Here is a 19,637-nt window from a genome sequence, read left to right on the forward strand (position 1 = left end):
GCATCCATGCTCAGCGTACAACATCAAAGGACTTTGAGGCTCTTTTTGTTTACCCAGAACATTTTGAATGACAGCTGGCCAACAGAACTGTTAACATTTCTTGCTGAGCTGGGATCACCAGGCTAGCTGGAAAAAAGAGGGGGAACTGTGAACTTTGCTTACTCCATAAGCCTCATGCGTGATCTGCAGTTGGCTATAGTCTCACATGGAAGAGAAGTCAACCTTACTGTTCTCCAAACTGGATTGTAATCTGCTACCGACACAATTTTTCAATAGTAAATGCATAAACAGCCCATCTGTTCGGCTTAACAGTCCTCACAGGGAGAGGCTGATGTGTCAACAGCTATATTACAGAGAAAGGGGAATTGTTTTCTGAAGTGAAGATGAAATATGTTTCGAATCATAGGGTTGCCATCCTGTGCCTGTAACAGTACAATGTGGGGTTGAATGTAAAATGAGCCAAGCTGTATGATTCAGTTGAAGTCCTGTGCTGAAAGGACTTTCATTTCTGGTAAACATGAGTGCTGAAGGGAAAGGGCATGTTTTCATATTTGTCTTCACTCCCTTGCTATATTTGTGCATGCTCCTGCAAGGTTTGTTTTATGCAAACAAGATACTTTACTCAAGGGGAGCAAAGAAAATATGGGCTCACTATTGCAATGTGATTTATTGCGGCAAGTGCAGGGATAGCACTTGAACACACTTGTCCTTTGGTAGAACAAGTATACTATGGGACCTGAGTTGTGAAAGATTTTCTCAGCGTACATAGGAGAAGTGCAAAATGAAATCTGGTCTGCTGATCCAACACAGCTTCTAATGCACGCGATCGATGCTGAACAGCAGTTATTTGAATATGGTGTCTTCAGGGCAGGACATATACAGCAGGACTGCTTGATTTATGCATATACAGCAAAACCAAACGTGGCATTGATTGCGGAATTCAGCATCGTGAGAATCTCAAATTTCATCCCCCCTGCCCAGTTCTAAAACCGTGTAGCGTCAGCGTTCTGAAGATGCATTTGAAAGCAAGTTTGCAACGGCTGCTGGAATCTCAGCTGCCGGAGGGGCAGTTGAATCAGATTTGCTAGGCATTGGGGTAGGGCTTTAGTGGCCTTCACAGATCCCAATTCTCTTTTACAGTATGCTGTCAGAATCAGAGTAAACAATGCAAAGTTGCAGAATTAAGCAAAATTAAAAGCTGCAGAGTTGACCAAAATAAAAGGCTATTGTGTATATTGTGCTGAATTCGCATCATTGGCTCCCAGTACGTTTCCAAGCCCAATTCAAAGTGTTGGTGCTGACCTTTAAAGCCCTAAACGGCCTCGGTCCAGTATACCTGAAGGAGCGTCTCCACCCCCATCATTCTGCCCGGACGCTGAGGTCCAGCGCCGAGGGCCTTCTGGCGGTTCCCTCATTGCGAGAAGCAAAGCTACAGGGAACCAGGCAGAGGGCCTTCTCAGTAGTGGCGCCCGCCCTGTGGAACGCCCTTCCAGCAGATGTCAAAGCAATAAACAACTACCTGACATTCAGAAGACATCTTAAGGCAGCCCTGTTCAGGGAAGTTTTTAACGTGTGATGTTTTACTGTATTTTTGGTTTTTATGGAAGCCGCCCAGAGTGGCTGGGGAGGCCCAGCCAGATGGGCAGGGTATAAATAAATTATTATTATTATTATTATTATTATTATTATTATTATTATGCATTCATGTTCTGAAACACGGCATTGTGAGCCTCCTCCCACCGCAAAACCCACTACTATTTGTAAGGAACAGATCAGGGAATTAGGTACTACGTTCAAATAACCATGGTATAAGCTTGCAAAAGACTTTACCTTTTGATCACCATTAGGAGCTGGGGAACAGGAAAGGCACTCGGGTGTCTCACCAGACTTTGTATGGCAAGTAACTTGTGACCAGAACCTACAGTGGAAACTTGTGGTTCCTTAGCTGGCTCAGTTTTCTCTCCCCCCCCCCCCTTTTAGCCACGTAAAAGTACTAAACCAATAACAGTGTTTTCTTCCCCCTCTAATTTTTTTAGCTTTCTGGAAAAAAAAGTTATTGATATAGAAGACAAGCATACATCCCAGTTACAGTCGATTAGAGATGAGAAAGATAAGCTCCAGTCACTCGTGTCCAGACAGAACTCCACAATAGAAGAACTAGAAAAACAGCTGGCCACGGCCACAGCCAACAACTCGTTCCTGCAAAAACAGCAACACGATCTGAGGGAGACTGTGCAAAGCCTGTTCTCTATGATTTCTACACCAAACCGTAAGTGGAGTAGAAGACGCTAATTGCTGCAGTGAGAAACAATTTCCTTTTTGGTGAGCCTCCCCCCACCTCCGCAATGACCCTCAGATTCTTTCCAAGTATAAAGTATAATTATAACAGGTATGCGTAGGCTTAGGCCAGTTTGTTGCCTATCCATGTGGGTAAGAAAGAAAAGAATGACGAGGGCCAAAGATACTCTGAGCCTGGCACCAGCGTGAGATCTGGTTAGCCTGCTTTCCTGTGTGTGTGTCGAACCTCATACCATAGTAATTCTGAGAATGACAAGCCTGCGGGTCACCCACAAGGCCAAAGCCTCTGGCACCATGACAGTGTGACCACAGAGGACTAACTTTTGCCAAAGACAATTTTGGTTGCTCTCTAGTATCTGAATTAAATTAACCCTTTGAGGTGCCAGAGGCTGTCTTTTCCAGCTTGTGTGACACCAGCAATGAAGAGGACCCAGCTAACGCCAACTAAAGCACTTCACAGTCCCCGATTTTGCGATTCCAGGGGGTTTCTCTGAGGTTGATTAGGTTTAGCTCCCACGCTTTAAACAAAATCTCCCAAGCCGTATGCACAGAACTGAAAGCAACACGCTTAAAATGTGACAGGGATGCTACCTGCTGTTAATCGTTAACGGCCTCAGAACCTGAGAAGATATGAACAAACTTTTACTCCATCATTGATTGCCATGATTCTATATACTCAGTGCTATTTTTCTAGAAAAAGAGGTGCCAGAACTCATCCTTGTTCTCTTAGAACGGCAATGGCGCCCACCTGAGAGGTGCCAGAACTGAGTTCCAGCTGAAAAAAAGCTGCAAGCAAACTCATTCCCCAAGTGTGGAGTTTATTTAATGTAGCTAAAACAGTACCATCCACACACACGAAGACAGTATTGGCATGCATATTTTTCAGAAGCACAAAAAGAAGAAGAAAAAAGGAATCACAGCAGCCCAATGGGGACTGAGCATACTGACTGGTTGTTGGAAGAAGAAGGAAAACGGGGGTGGGGGGACGACTGAAATAAGGCATGGCTAGCTGAACTGCTGCACTCTTCACTGCACATATTTTATTGCAGGTCCATTTGTATTTACAAATAATTATAAATATAGTTATGCAAACATAATAAACACAGAATCAATTCAGAATGTTTTCTTCTTCTTCTTTAAGCAAAACCACCATGCCCTATACAGGACATTACAGTCCTCAAAGGCCTAAAGATAGCCTGTTAAGCATATTTCCAAAACTCTGCGTGCTTCTGCTGATGTTATCTCCTAAGTTAGTGCACAAACAAGTAAACAAGCTGTGTTAGCCTCAGCACCGATGTGGGAAAAAAATAAAATCCTGAACACTTGCCAGTGTCGGGGGGGGGGGCACTTCTAAAAGTGTCAGCTATCAGAGGAGTGTGGAAAAACAATTAAAAAGCTGGAAGCAACCTTGTATTTTAAGGAAACCAAATTTATGAACCAGATCTAAAAGGTAAACAATCTGAAAGGCTTCAAACAAATGAGGCAGAAGAGAGAATAGTACAAGGCTAAAGTCAGCTCTGCAGAAGTTTTCTTAGAGGTTTTTCAAATACAATGGCCATTTGAATGCATTTATATTATATGCTATGGGACGCGGGACCCAGGACTTGCCGATCAGAAGGTCGGTGGTTCGAATCCTGATGGGGTGAGCTCCTGTTGCTCGGTCCCTGCTCCTACCTACCTAGCAGTTCGAAAGCACGTCAAAGTGCAAGTAGATAAATAGGTACTGCTCCGGCGGGAAGGTAAACGGCATTTCCGTGCGCTGCTCAGGTTCGCCAGAAGCGGCTTAGTCATGCTGGCCACATGACCCGGAAGCTGTATGCCGGTTCCCTCAGCCAATAAAGCGAGATGAGCGCTGCAACCCCAGAGTCGGCCACGACTGGACCTAATGGTCAGGGGTACCTTTACGCTTTATCCTTTATGTTATATGCTTAATACGTGTACTTGCTTTCCAGCATCCAATAATGCTCTGGAGACTGGAGGAGAACACATCAGTTTCAAGGACTGTGCTGATGCATTCAAAGCAGGACTGACAACCAGTGGTGTCTACACATTAACAGTGCCAAACACAGGAGATGCGAAAAAGGTAAAACATTCTCTTGATTAAATTTAGGCAGGACCAGATCCTGCTTCAATATATTTTGTTAAGTATCATTGTGTCAGTTTTAAGTACTTTTAAGCTCGACATGAAACTCCGCTTTCCAATTTAGAAAAGGAAAATGCAACAACAGCAGTACAGTCTTATGAAAGAGTGCTAAGAATGCTTTCCGTGTCCATCCTTATGTAGATCAACAGTCTGGAGACTGTCCAGTTGCAAACTTTGTTGACCATTATGATGTATAGTTGTCCCCATCTAATTGTTCTTCAGTAGCTAGATTAATGGCCCCATGCCTTCTGCAAATTCTCAACACAACCACATTCATACACTGAAGGAGGCCAAGAAGCTGAGGAACAAACAAATTAAGAAAACATGGGAAGGGGACATACTCCCTCAATAGCTTTATGCACCTCACCATTTCATAATGAAACAAGAGTCTTGACAGGAGTGCCGGACATGTCAGCCAGAAAATCCCCCAGAGCATTCAGGAATCTGTCAGATACCAGCAGTCTTCAAAAGCACACTGGGTCCCACATACTTGAAGATTTAGCCCAAACCACACCAGAGAGTGGTCTGTCTGAGGGCCTTCTGGCAGTACCCTCACTGCGAGAAGTGAAGTCACAGGGAACCAGGCAGAGGGCCTTCTCGGTAGTGGTGCCCACCCTGTGGAACACCTTCCCGTCAGATTTCAAGGAGACAACTATACAACTTTTAGAAGACATGAAAAGGCATCAAACATAACGTTTGATGTTTTATTTTATTTTTTTATATATCTGTTGGAAGCTGCTTTGCGTGGCTGGGGCAACTGAGTCAGATGGTCAGGGTACAAATAATAAAATGATGATGGTGACAATGGATTCATAGTGAACACACACACAATCAACAGAGTATTTCCATTCTGCTCTGTGGCAAAGACCAGGTTGAGGGTATGACCAGTTACATGTATTGGATCACTGATGTATTGAGAAAGCCGCATAGCTATCGTGGAGGCCATGAAGTCCTGATATGACCCATCTGAAGCAGTTTTGGCATGGATATAGATGCCTCCCCCACCCTCAACAACACTGTGAAAGGGTTCTCCAACCCCAACGCTGAACCTACCTCTGCCAGCTTGGTCAGGGAGATTGTAGAGCAGTTGGGTGGACAGTACACTAGAAACATCTGGTCCACATTGGCTCTCACTGCGTCAAACATAAACCACTTTTAGCACTGCAGTTTCAATATTCTGCACTTGGATATCTGCTCAGTTTTGTAAGTGACTTCAATAGCCTTCTCAGTATCTTACACGTCAGTCAACAGGCTTGTGGTGGAACATGTCAGCTCTACATATTTCAAGTAATCGTCAGGTTTCTGCATACCACTGTTTTACTATGTTTCTGTAAAGAGCTCTTTTTTAAAAAAGCAAAACAAAACACCCACCCAAAATCAGGGTCATTGTTAGGCCAGTAATTAGGCAGTATGATTGATGATGCTATTTTTATTCCCAGACCTGCTACATAGAATACAATGATTATAGTGTTTAGACTTCATCATACTGACTCTTATTTGCAGAAGAAGTTTAATGGATTATCACAGCCTTAGGAGTGCAATCCATCAAACACTATTATTGCACTGCCTTCATCCATTTCAGTGCAGTTTACATGGAGCCACCTATAGCACCCCTTGGAAATTGAAGTTTTGCAGAAGTAGTCCTGGTGGGTATCACTGCATATGGAAGCTGCAGAATTGCTACCATTACATCAATAGAGAAAATATGGGTGACATTTTTGTAGGCCGGGATAGATGTCCAAATTATTATCTCAAACTCAAATAATTTCAGAGGTTATTGATGTTATTTTACTTACTTTGTGAGCGGTGACACAGAATTGCCTTTCATTTGTTAGACTCTGGCTGTTTGTGTTTTGATCTTTTTCCTCTCGGCGTTTATTCTGTTTTGATCTTTTTCCTCTCGATGCTGACTCTAAATTCTCAAGAGACTTATAAACACTGCTGCACAATGTATTTTACTGGGCTTGTTTCCCCCCCTGCAAGCTTTCATTGGAAAGCACAGTGTAAAACTGACATGCTAAAAACTGACAAGGCAAAAAACCACTGTACTGTTGTTAGAAGTGATCTCATTTCTCCCCTATCTTAAGAAACAATAATCATTTAAGAGGGCCATATTATATTTACCTACCTACTACATGCAACTGAAAAATAGCTTGAGACAGGTTAGTGGGACCCCAAAGAAATATCACACCATCATGCCACACCACAAACAGCAGAAGTTTCAAAAACTCTTTGCTTGGTGCCAGGGAGGGCTGCTGTTTGAAAAGCACATAGCCAAAATCTCAATGAGCACGTGGTTGTTTAGAGTCTAACTTTGGCCTCCCGTTTCATAGAAATTCTATACATTCTGTTGTCAAAATGTTCTTTGTGCACTTCAATGATTTTGTGAATCCCATGGTTGTTTACTCTTTCAGTGCAACACCCATTTGGAAAACCCTTGCCCTTTTATATACCAAATTACGCCTTTTAGTAGCCGAAACGTTCAAACCAATTCTGTTGAGGAAACTGAAGGGCCATAGTAAATAACCTCCTGAACTAGAATTAGTCATGCATTTTTTGAAGGGGATGCATTCCATCTACCACGATCTACCTAATCCAATCCTTAATTATATGGGCTTCTGTCCATTAATAATGCTCCTTAGTTTTCAGCTTTATGTAGGTCTCCCCCAGAGCAACAAAGAAAGGCCTTCAAAAACAAAACGAAAACAGAAGTGTTTTGGAAACCAAAATTGGCAGCAAAATACAGGATCTGATGGAAGGAGACTTTAGCTAACATTTTAACCATTTCAGGAATATGGTTTCATTGCAACACAATCTGCAGTCCTACAGATGCCAACTCCCATCAGCCTCAGCCAACAAAGCTAATGGACAGGTAGGATAGGAATTGTAGTGCAGCAACAAGTTTCCTTTGCCTATCTGTTGGAGAGGCCTCTGTGAATTCATGAATCTCTAAGTTTCATGAAAGCTCTGCATCAGACTAGATCAGGCATAGGCAAACTCGGCCCTCCAGATGTTTTGGGACTGCAACTCCCATCATCCCTAGCTAACAGGACCAGCAGTCTGGGATGATGGGAATTGTAGTCCCAAAACATATGGAGGGCCAAGTTTGCCTTTGCCTGGACTAGATGGTTAGCATAGGCAGTTTTAAGGGCAATAATGGAGACCAATAAGGAAAATAATGGCGGCAAGTTGTTGTTGTTTAGTCGTTTAGTCATGTCCGACTCTTCGTTGACCCATGGACCAGAGCACGCCAGGCACTCCTGTCTTCCAATGCGTCCCGCAGTTTGGTCAAACTCATGCTGGTAGCTTCAAGAACACTGTCCAACCATCTCGTCCTCTGTCATCCCCTTCTCCTTGTGCACTCAATCTTTCCCAACATCAGGGTCTTTTCCAGGGAGTCGTCTCTTCTCATGAGGTGGTCAAAGTATTGCAGCCTTAGCTTCAGGATCTGTCCTTCCAGTGAGCACTCAGGGCTGATTTCCTTCAGAATGGATAGGTTTGATCTTCTTGCAGTCCATGGGACTCTCAAGAGTCTCCTCCAGCACCATAATTCAAAAGCATCAATTCTTCGGCAATCAGCTTTCTTTATGGTCCAGCTCTCACTTCCATACATCACTACTGGTTGCTTTCTACTTGCCAGTAATGGCGGCAAGTAGAAAGCAACAATTCCCCTTCAACTTTCAAATGAACGATTGATACGACAGGGACCGTTTATTTGTGTACAACTAGTGCAGGAGCACTTTGGACTTGTCCCCTGCATGCTCAGGGCAGTTTTTCTCCCTCCACAGCATCCTTGAGTTCATACTTGTTATCTATCTTGCTGGATTAAGGTAACGACGTTTGCATAGCAAGCAGCTCATTTTAGTTATAAAAGTTCACCGGGGACTCTCAGCCTAGCCTACCTCACAGGGTGGTTGTGAGGATTAAAGGATGAGGGGGAAGAACCATGTATGCGCTACCTTGAGCTCTTTGGAATAAAAGTTGGAGTAAAAGCTATTAATACAACAACAACAAAAATGCTATGGAAATGAGCGAGTAAGTGTCTTCCTATTCCCTCCTCCCATTTACAGTAATGCTTTTTTTGCCAGAATTTCTATCAGATAGAATGAATCAAATGAAATGTGAGTAATTTCAATGTTTGTATGTACTGACAGACATATTGTGATATGGAGACCAGCGGAGGAGGTTGGACGATTATTCAGCGACGCTCAGACGGCAAAGTTGACTTTGACCGGACGTGGGCGGAGTACAAAGCGGTAAGGCAGAACTGCCATAATCTTGAACAATTTAACTTCTGAATAGCTTTGATTATAACTGAGGTCACCCACGCAATTGGAGGTTATAAGATCTTTCATAGCTCTGGACCTAAGTTCCTTTTAACCAGAGAAGGCAGGAGGATGAAACTAGGGTCTTCTACAGGCAAACCATAGGCCCAGTAGCTAAGCTCTGGATGTTTAACATGAATTATAAAACTTAGAACTATGTAATAAGGCGTTTTCTTCGGGTGAAACTAGAGCAATCTTACCTGCCTTATGTTTCTGCATGAGAGGCATCTGTGTTTTAAAAAGGAATTTTTAGCCCACACATTGGCTATTAACACGGTGATGTTTAATTTATGGTGGTTTTTTTTTTAAAAAAAATTAATGGATATTTCCACTGGCATTTTGCCCCACAGTTAGCAAGAACAAAGTTCCATTTTGTTTCCAGACTCCTAAGTTTATGTTTGTTGAAATCTACTTCTCAAAAAAATAGAAAGACCCAGAAATTTTGGCATTGCGAAGTGTTTTATGTGATGACAGATTGACAACCGTAACATTTTATTTTTTGGGATGGCGTGACCTGCTGACTTCAGAGTCAAACAAAACTAATACAGTTAAAATGTCCAATTTGGATTACAGGGATTTGGGAATCCTTCTGGGGAGTACTGGCTGGGCAATGAGTTAGTTTCCCAACTAACCAATCAGAAGCAGTATGTTCTTAGAATACAGTTGAAGGACTGGGAAGCAAATGAGGCATATTCCTTATATGAACATTTCTATCTTGCAAACGAAGAACTAAAATACAGGTAAGTCAACGCTGAAAAGAGCTAGACCATTGCTCGTCTATAAACTTAACTGCTACTTTGTTTTTTTTAATGTTATAACCATTTGACAAGGAACCAATATATTGACTTGAAAGATAATGGGAAATGGTGAAATGCAATATGCAGCAGAATCCTATACACATGGCCTTTCCGATGGAAGCCCTGTTGAGTTCAATAGAAATTACTCCCCAGTATGCATGTATAGGATTGCAACCCTAAGCTCCTTTTTATTGTTTTGAAGATAGAAGCATGGAAAATCACCTGCCGAGAGGGCATTTTGAGTGGAGAAATGGGCAGGAGGAAGCGTCAAGCAATTCCTCCACTTAAACTCAAAGCCTTCCCAGTTTGGGAAAAAGATACACCTTGTTTGGGCATCAGTCACTGAGTACAGATCACCATAGGATCTTTTCCTTTGCCTTACTAGCTCTGACAGTCAATGAAGAATTCATGGTAACTTATTGTACATACAGTATGTACCATTCTATAATATTCGTTGCACCTCAAAAGGGATGTTTTAGAGTTGGAAAAGGATCAAGAAAGGGGAACCAACATGATTAAGGTGCTAGGGAGACTCCTCTATGAGGAAAGGCTACAACATTTGGGCCATTTTGTTTTAAGAAAAAAAGAAAAAAAGGACACGATAGATTAAGTGTAGAGAAATTGGATAGCAAGAGGTTTTCCCTCTTATAAAACTAGAACCTGAGGTCATTCAATGGAGCTGAATAGTGTAAGAGCCAGGACAGATAAAAGAAAGCATAGTTAAACGATGGAGTTTGCATCCATCATATGTAGTGATGGCCACCAACATGGATGGCTTTAAAAATGAATAATAATAATAATAATTTAATTTATATCCCTCCCATCTGACTGGGTTTCCCCAGCCACTCTGGGCAGCTTACAACACATATAAAAACACAACAAAACATAAAACATTAAAAAACAAAATATCCTATATGAGCAACAAACAAACCAATAAATCAAAAGAAACTAAAAACAACAATAACAATAAACAGTTTACAGTTATGTCCAAATTAACGTCACTGCCAACCCCAACTAAACATTTAACCAACACCAACCCAACAAAAACAAAACAGAGGAAGCAAAATTAGAACCGTTGAAAACATATTATCCAGTTGCCCCAACCCAAGAGCTGTCCCAGCAACAAATTTGTGGTGTAAGACTATGAGTGGCTACTAGATATGATGTCTATGTCCTCTGAATGCCAGTTGCTGGGCAGCACAATTGTGAAGAGTGCCGTTGTGCTTATGCGTTTGCATGTAGGCTTCCCCAGGGCTTCTGACTGGGCGCACTGAGAACAGGGTGCTGGGCTGGACAGACTAGAGTCTGCAGGGCTCTGCTTATATTAAAAAACAAAGTACAAAGAAAGATTTACTAGCAAGGACATTAGTTTTTACTTAGGTACAGCCCACTTAAGCATTCTGTGGGTCACAGCAACATCCTAAAGAAAGCTTTCGTTTCTTCTTCATTAGGAAACAAAATATCATTCTGTCTCCAACATAAATATTTCCTCATCTGAAAATAGTTAGGCTCTACAGCAGGGATTTTTTTTAAAAAATCAAGGCAATATAATCTTTATAAAGGTAACTTTTGCAAAATGGGCCATTGCCCTTGTCCATTCACATTATTAAAAAGCAATTTCTACAGAACAAGATAGCTGTCTGCAAATATAGGTCCTTTTGAAATGCAACCAAGTTTTTGAGCCACAAAACGTAGTGTTTGAAAACATGTTTCACTTACGAAACATAGATTATTTTGATAGTCAACCTGACGGTGAAGCTATATAGCAACACTACTTGAAAGCAGTTTCTGCTTATCATTTTGAAAACTTTGAAATGCAAAGCAGCTGAGAAAAAGCCAAAATAAACACTGATATAGATTAAATAAAATGGCAGCTGCTGAGGGAATCCAACATAAACTAGCAATGACAGTCTCCCCTAGCCATCCACTGAACATGATCCATGCACAGATATAGCCTGAAAAAGGCTGCATGTACCACCAAGAGTTACATGTCTAGTGATTTCAGCTGCGCACACTTTCCCCAAAAGAAAATATGTAAATCTCGACTGGGAGATGGAGAGACTTGATCCGGACCTCACTGACTGCTGTTGTTCAAGCATCAGTCATTATATGTTGTGCATAGATATTCTAAAGCTCGGTGTATTGTACCTATAAGCCATGATAATACAGGAAGCATTTGGTAGATCTGGCTTTGTCAGACATTAAATGTTTTCAAACGCACAGGTGGAATGGTTGCCAGAAAATGGCTTCAGATGTATGTCATCTGAATGCTCAGTGCTGAATCTGAGGCGATGTTCCCACGCTATATATCTGTAGCCATTTGCTGGCTTGCACTCACAGACATTTTCAAATGACAAGTAGAAAAATGTCAAAGGCCTTCACTTCATCAGGCCAATGAGACTGAATTATCAAACTTTGGATACATCCCCTTCAGGTTCTCTGTATTGCTCCTGAGAGAGATCAGACTCCTTTCTGAATAACGTCTTAAATGTTTATAAATGCTAACATAAAAAATAGACTCTGTTATATAGCAATTGGCTAGAACAGTCTCTTTCTTTCAGAATCTTAAGAGAAGCAGTGGGGGGCTGAGAACTTTTGAAAAATAAGACCACTTCTTGCAGGAATATAAATTGTAAGCTTTCTAATTCCAACTTGGACCTGCAAGGAAGAATACTTTCTGTGCCAAAACACCAGAGCACTAGTGTTATATCCCAGCTGAAGAACTGTATGTTTCAACAGGTCAAGCAATTCCATCAATGTGAATTTGTGAATACAAAACTTATAATTTGAAGAGGAAAAAACACTTTCTTTGGCTTTAGATCGTGAGCAGAGAACCTGTGGTCCTTCCAGAAGGCTCTGGACTGTAATTCAGTCACAGTTAATATCTATTCAAACCTCTTTGTTGTTTTTGCTAATCTAGTACAACAGTTCAGGAGCAAACAAGGCTATTTCTCTTCCAGAACAACACATTTTGTTGACAAGAAGTTCCTGGCATACTGTGTGCAAAAGACACATAGTAGATCATTAACTGGAGAACAGAACAGGATACTTCTTGGAAAACGCTTCCTTTCCAGCACAGACTTCACCACCACAATTGCTTCAGCATGTATTCGTTTGTTTCCCATTTTGCTTTTCTACAGGATCCACCTTAAAGGAGTTACGGGGACGGCGGGGAAAATAAGCAGCATAAGCCAACCAGGAAATGGTTTTAGCACAAAGGATGCAGACAATGACAAATGCATCTGCAAATGCTCACAAATGTTAACAGGAGGTAAGAGTAGCATTTTCTGCTCACTTCCTATTTTCAGACTCTTCCTATTTCTGCTGGCGCTGAATCGAGCCATAAAAGTAGATTTTGCCATGGTATCTGGGCAAAACCACGAAAAGTCCGAAATGTTGCAATTTGATGGCTTCCACATTTTTCCATTTTGATGCTCACTTTTGAATAAATAGCACATAACCGATTAACCAAAAAGTGGACACATTCAGTTGCCAGGGCTGTGCTCAACAGAACAGCAGTAAGTTCTGGTTTTGCATCGCAGCAGCAAAATACCTGGGACACTGAGATACAACCACTAGGACTTTATGACTGCAAGGGTGCAATCTGCAATGTAGCTTGTCCAAGTCAGATATGCAGACAGACAGAGAAAGTGAAGAAAATATGGGAATGGCGAACAGTCAAATTATCAACTTTCTTCCTTCCTTTTGAACCGGTGTAATGTCACAATAATAGTATGACAGTGTTAACTGACGAAACCTGAGTACAAAGTACTGTGACCTATAGCTAAATCGGACCTTGGGATGCAACATAGAATTAGATAATGGCTGCATTTGGACTAAATGCTCAACCATGGTTTATCATTACAAGACTACACCTAGTCTCACCGGGCTCACATGCTCCCCTTCCTATCTTCTCTTTCTGCAAGGAGGAGATTCAAAAAAAGGTACAGTTTCCATTTTAGGTGTCATTTGAACACTAAATTGTGGTTAATCTTAACTACAGTTAGCAAAAACCAGACAGCCTAATAAACTATGGCTTGGCTTGTTTCCACTAACCATAGTTAATACTGCCCAAAGTTTGTGCAGTCTTGCCCGATGTGGACCGGCTGCAGTTAATACTACTAATAAAAAAACTCTTCCTTGTGGCTATGGGGAAGAGAGCAGAGTGCATGAGCTCAGGGGAGGCTAGGCTAGTTCTCCTAACTCTAAACTATAGTTTAGCGTTTCGTTCCAGCGTGCTTGGTGCAGCTGCAGTTAACTCTATGCAGGCACTTACTGGGCTCTAAGCGTTTTTGAACTCCTGGATTCCTCCCGATACCTCCAGTATCAGAGGCAAATACCGTATTTTTCGCTCTATAGGATGCACCGGACAAAAGGACACACCTTGTTTTATAGGGGGGAAGAAGAAGAAAAAAAATTCTTCCCCTCTCTGCCCAGCGCCCCTTCAGCGAAGTGGCAGGAGGTGTTGTGCAGAGAGGGGGAGAATTTCCCCCCCTTGTTTCCCCCCTCTAAAACAAGGTGCTGTTCAAGGTGCATTCAGTCACCTTCAGGCGGCTACCTTGGAAGCCTGGAGAGCGAGAGGGGTCGGTGTGCACCGACCCCTCTCGCTCTCCAGGCTTCAGGTTCCTTTCGACCTGCTCTTTGGGGCTGCCGGGGGGAAGCCCACCTCCAGCCCCAAAGAGCAGGTCGGGGAGCAGCGGAAAGGCGCGCAGCGGAGAGGCTGCTGCCATAGCCGCGCGCCACCTCTCCAGCCGGGAGAGGGTCGCGGGGCTATGGCAATACCCCCACCTCCCACAAAAGCCCACAGGAGCCGCACACCCTTTAAGGAGCATGCGGCTCCTGTGGGCTTTTCTACGAGGAGGGAGAAGGGACTGACTGGCCACGTCAGTCCCTTGTCCCTCCTGATGAAAAGCCCGCAAGAGCCGCGCGGAGCTTGTGTGAGGCTTTTGGGGGCTTTTCCTGCCTGCCTTCCCTCTGCATTCGCTCCATAGGACGCATACACATTTCCCCTTCATTTTTGGAGGGGAAAAAGTGCGCCCTACAGAGCGAAAAATACGGTACTTCTGAATGCCATTTGCTGGGGCATAACAGTAGGAAAGCTCATATCCTGCTTGTGGGATTCCCATAGGCAAGTGGTTGGCCACTGTGGGAAACAGGATATTGAGCTGGATAGGCCTTTGGTCTGATCCAGCAGAGCTGTTCTTATGTTCCTACCACAGGAACTTCACTCTGTAAACACTGCAGCAACTGCTATTACGCATAGTAATAACAATTAGAAATAACTGTGCAGGCCCAGCAAAAGTAACTAGCGCCACTAGAACAGCTCATTTTTTAAACTCACCATTTTTAGATATATCTAGGAACTATAAAACCTAGAGAATGGCAACAGAGGGGATTCTGTTGCCCAGAAGCGGATAAAATTTGCAGGCATGGCATCCTCCTCTGAAGGGATGAATACTTCCCACATAAGAAAAGGATAGCTGCTGTGGTTTTCTTGCAAAAGAAAGCTTCAGGTTCTGGGGTGCCTGAAATAATTCCCTATGGTTTGGGATCAATTTGTATAACAACACTGTTTATAAGAAAGGTGCCCCTAGAGAAGAAACCTGCTAATAGGTCCAGGGATTTTTGTGTTTGCGGGTCTTTTAAAGTTGACTGAGCAGAGAATTAAAAGGGGGCGATCAAATTTGATCCAGTGTGTTGAAGCACTTGATCCAGCACAAGGATCTCAGGATGAGTGCCAAGAGGGCTACATCATGTTGAACTTGTGCACTAAGATATATGTCTTTGATATAAAGCAGTTCCTGTTCAGCTTACTTAGAATGAGAGTAGCTAGAACAGCAGGTGTCAGGTGTATACGTGTATATAACATATACACATATACATATATTCTAGTATGTTGTGTACGTGTGATTATTTTAAGATTTATAAAAAAATCTGAGAATCTGTATAAACAACTTGAAAGCAATGCATCTATTATTATTTTTTCACACTCCCTTTCATTTATATTTTTTAAAACAGGATGGTGGTTTGATGCATGCGGTCCTTCCAATCTGAATGGCCTGTACTATCCATTGCGACAGAACACAAACAAATTTAAAGGAATTAAATGGTACTACTGGAAAGGCGCAGGCTACTCTCTCAAGGCCACAACTATGATGATCCGACCAGCAGATTTCTAAAAACATTTGCTCTTTGTATGAAGTGCCTATTGAAATAACTTCAAAATACTATATTTGACAAATATTTTAAGACCACAGATGCAGCTTAACTGGTTTTTTTCCGCCTGGATAACATGCACATATATCCTTCGGGAATCAGCTTGTTTTCAACAGCCACTGAATTTCATCGCAATTAAATGTCAAGCAAGAAGAGGTATCTGATGCAATAATGATTTGGCAAAAGAGAACAATAAAAGGACTCCCAACCAGCTTAAGGTGTTTGTGCATAACTGGAACTGTGAAATACATCTAGATCATAAACAGAAATTACTTAAGCTTTCGAAGTGATTCTTTATGCCCTTTTACTGAACTTTAATGACTACCTTAAAACAAGGGACACTTATTTGGTCATCTTTATTGTATTCCTATTCCTATCTCATGCCATGGTTGTAATTATGTACATAAGCACATTGTTTTGTAATTACTTCCTGTAGTCTGATTCCTACCATTTGTAATCACATATTTGGGGATATTTGGTAGCCCATACTAGTATATTTAATAAGGATTTGTAAAAAATATTTCTATGCTTTACATCCAGTACCAAGTATATAATAATAGACAACTATTTCCCCCTTTTAATATATCAGATATTTCCATCAGTATTTTAAAAGTCAGAATAGCCCTGCAACACATATTGTGTGGTTAAATATATTTTGTAGGAAAATTGCACTTTTCTTCTTTCCTAGTTCCTTTATGTTTAAATAACACCCAGTAGTTGGGACATTTCTCGGTATTTTGGATGCATTTAAACAACAGCAAACTGTTTCTTGCTTTCTCTGAGAATTAAGTACGGATCAGAGCAGGAGTATCGGGACCAGCTTCCTGGGTGAAAGTTGACATCCTGATAACAGATGATTGACAGGAGGGTTGCCCCCACCCACCTGTCAAAAGCCTTTTCACAACATTTCCACTTAGGAATCACACCATAAGGGATGTTGTCAGCCTCATGTCTGGTGAATGGGGCGGTTTCATTAGAAATTTTACATGACTTGAAAGTTTGAATATTCCCGTACTAACAGGCCTTGTGTCAAGAGAAGGTAAAGGGGAAGAAATTTTTTTGTCACCATTTGATTGGATATATTGTGAGCACACTTCTGTTGTTGATCCATATTCCAAGATAAAAAATTGACTTATTTCTGAATAAGTTAAAAAGTAAATCATGTATTACTTACTGGGGCTGCAGGGAAATCCACAGAGAGTTCATAGGGTTCTTCAGACATCCAGTGGCCATATTCAAGAGACCACAACACCTACAAAAAGATCAAACTATATTTAGTTGTATTCAGAAACTGAAGAGTAGTCTCTATGAATACATAAATAAAATAAATCAGAAGTTGAGCAGGCAGCACTATATTGGGGTTCTACTCCCCATGTCAGATTCTGGAAAGCTATCAATTAGACATATAGACGTATCACGGTGAAGAAAACATGGCACTATAAATTTTAGTCTACTTAAACTGTTTCTCAGAAGTGATATACTACTGTGCAGTAAGACAAGATGAAAACTTAAAAGTCAAGGAAAAACACTAAGGAAAAGCTCAATGAAGGTTAAGGGTTTCCAAGTCTGTAGATATGGGTCGGACCCACAGTGTTATTTCAGGTGTTTGGGATTTGGGGCATTTTTTCCTTTTCTTTCCTCCCTCTTTAAACAGATGTCCATGCTGCATCACAGACTCCTTTTGAGGTGCCCTCAGTCTGAGAAGCAAATTTGCTGCATTACAAGACAAACAGCTGTCCAAGAAGCACAACCTCAGTGCTCTTTTGAAAATGGAAAGCAACTGCTCATGTCTTCGGATCCCGGCCATTGAGCCCAAGCTCTACTTATTTCTTTTCTAGCACACTGTTCATTCATGATCTCCGGGTGGGCTACAGCATAAGGGGTTAAAACAATACCTTCACTATCAAACAGATAAAACACCATGCTTAAAGTAGTCATAAAAAGGTAAAGGTAAAGGACCCTTGGCAGTTAAGTCCAGTCACGAACAACTCTGGGGTTGCAGCGCTCATCTCGCTTTACTGGCCGAGGGAGCTGACGTTTGTCCGCAGACAGTTTTTCTGGGTCATGTGGCCAGCATGGCGAAACCAGAGCAGTGCACGGAAATGGCATTTACCTTCCCACCAGAGCGGTACCTATTTATCTACTTGCGCTGGTGTGCTTTCGAACTGCTAGGTTGGCAGGAGCAGGGAATGAGCAACGGGAGCTCACCCCATCGCGGGGATTTGGACCACCGACCTTCCAATTGGCAAGCCCAAGGCTCTGTGATTTACACAGCGTCACCCGTAGTCATAGGCAACTCCAAACTTTCTTAAAACTAAGCTACAACTGTGGAATTGAACTCCATCAAACTAAGCCAAAGGCTTGAGGTAAACAAGATTGGTGCCAATTGTACTTCAGCAAGTGAGGTACCTCCGCAAAGAGGACCGCTGCAAGAGAATACCAATGTTGATGTTAAAAAACGAGTCTTGTGGCACTTAGAGGGCAACAAAGGAAGCACAGCATAGCTTTTCATGCACTACAGTCATAAGATGCTGTCTTATTATGGCTCTGGATGATCATGAAAGCTAAAGGTGCCACACAACCCCTTGCTGCTTTTGCTGCTGACTAAGGCTGCAGTGCTATACCCACTTACTTGGGAGCAAGCCCCATTGAAATCAGTAGGATTTACTTCACAGTAGACATGGTTACGATTGGGCTGTAACATGGTTGATGTAGGATTGAGCTGGAAAACAATGTAGCATAGAAACCAAGCTTGCTTGGCTGTTTTGAACAGATCTGATGAAAAATTCAAATACGTCTTATATCGGCTTGCAACTATGCCACTACTTAGTGGCATACATTGCAACTATGCCACTAGTCCCATGGGACAGAGAAGTAGAGAGGAACAGTGACTTTTATCTGTGCAGCATTAACTGCGAGTAAAAATCTACTTTCTTGCTACAGACCCAAGCATCTACCAAATTTGTGTTCCTTAGATGCGAGAGTGGCTCCCCTGGATAGCATGTTTGTGGTTCAGCAGCCTATAACTGTGGAAAAGACCTGGTGGAAGTCAGAAAACCTCCTCTGTGTATGGCTTTTTTAGCCCTAAAAAGTCACCCACTTGTAGCTGGTGATCTTTGGATACAAGTATATTTACCAAGTTTATTGCTTCTTTTATTTGGCAATCTGGTTAGAAAAAGGTTTCGGATGCAAAGCACAGTTGTTGATTTATTTCGGCAATCTGCAGCAATTCAAAACTGTCTCAAGTTATGAACATTTAATAAAACTTAAGTTTTTTAAAAAATATGTATTCTCGGCTCCCACACTACATAGGACACACGTGCAAGGATATGAACAAATAGTTTAGGCTTCCTTGCACCAACTGGCCATCCTTCCTCAGCTGTAACTTGACTGTAATTACAGTAGCTAACTCCACTGGCAATTTCTGTCTCTCGGTGCTATGCAAAATTAGATAATGTGTGAAACAATAAAACAGACAGCAAAAATCAAAGCCATTCATTGTTAGATCAGTGGTCAGCAGCTGGGGTGTTCATAACAATGATTTAACATGCCCATACCCGGAAGGGCCATTACAAAGAGAGCTGAACAAAAGATCAAAACAAGTGCAGTTGAAAACGGTTCAATGACTTTTTCCACAGGAACAATATGACATCCTCTGTTATGTGTGTCACTTCCGCCACTAGCTTCTATTTAAGAAAAAGACTGGGATGTGTTCTGTCACAAATTTTCGCCAATAAAAGATTTAATGCAATTATTGTCTGGTAAGTGAGGGAAGAACATTGCTAACAGCATCCGGTGACTTGCCAAATCTTTGCCAACTCATGGTAATCCTTCTTAAATCAACAAAGGGGTTGCGGC

The 19,637-nt window shown here is 42.0% G+C and overlaps 2 protein-coding genes across 2 annotated transcripts in view; one reads left to right on the top strand and one right to left on the bottom strand.

Moving 5' to 3' along the window:
- ANGPT2 (angiopoietin 2) overlaps nt 1-16,938 on the top strand; it is a 47,309-nt gene extending 30,371 nt beyond the window's left edge. The window contains exons 4-9 of the mRNA XM_083495649.1: nt 2,037-2,269; nt 4,251-4,381; nt 8,596-8,697; nt 9,340-9,506; nt 12,704-12,834; nt 15,582-16,938. Coding sequence (XP_083351775.1) covers nt 2,037-2,269; nt 4,251-4,381; nt 8,596-8,697; nt 9,340-9,506; nt 12,704-12,834; nt 15,582-15,742 — 925 coding nt within the window. The 3' untranslated portion in view covers nt 15,743-16,938. The remainder of the gene's footprint in view (nt 1-2,036; nt 2,270-4,250; nt 4,382-8,595; nt 8,698-9,339; nt 9,507-12,703; nt 12,835-15,581) is intronic.
- The window catches only part of MCPH1 (microcephalin 1), a 113,540-nt gene that overhangs the window by 71,480 nt on the left and 22,423 nt on the right, over nt 1-19,637 (bottom strand). Inside the window, exon 12 of the mRNA XM_083493894.1 lies at nt 16,954-17,031. Within this exon, the coding sequence (XP_083350020.1) occupies nt 16,954-17,031 (78 nt within the window). The remainder of the gene's footprint in view (nt 1-16,953; nt 17,032-19,637) is intronic.

The sequence above is a fragment of the Podarcis liolepis genome, assembly GCF_965112155.1.
Source record: "Podarcis liolepis genome assembly, chromosome: 3".
In the NCBI taxonomy this organism is placed as follows: Eukaryota; Metazoa; Chordata; class Lepidosauria; order Squamata; family Lacertidae; genus Podarcis; species Podarcis liolepis.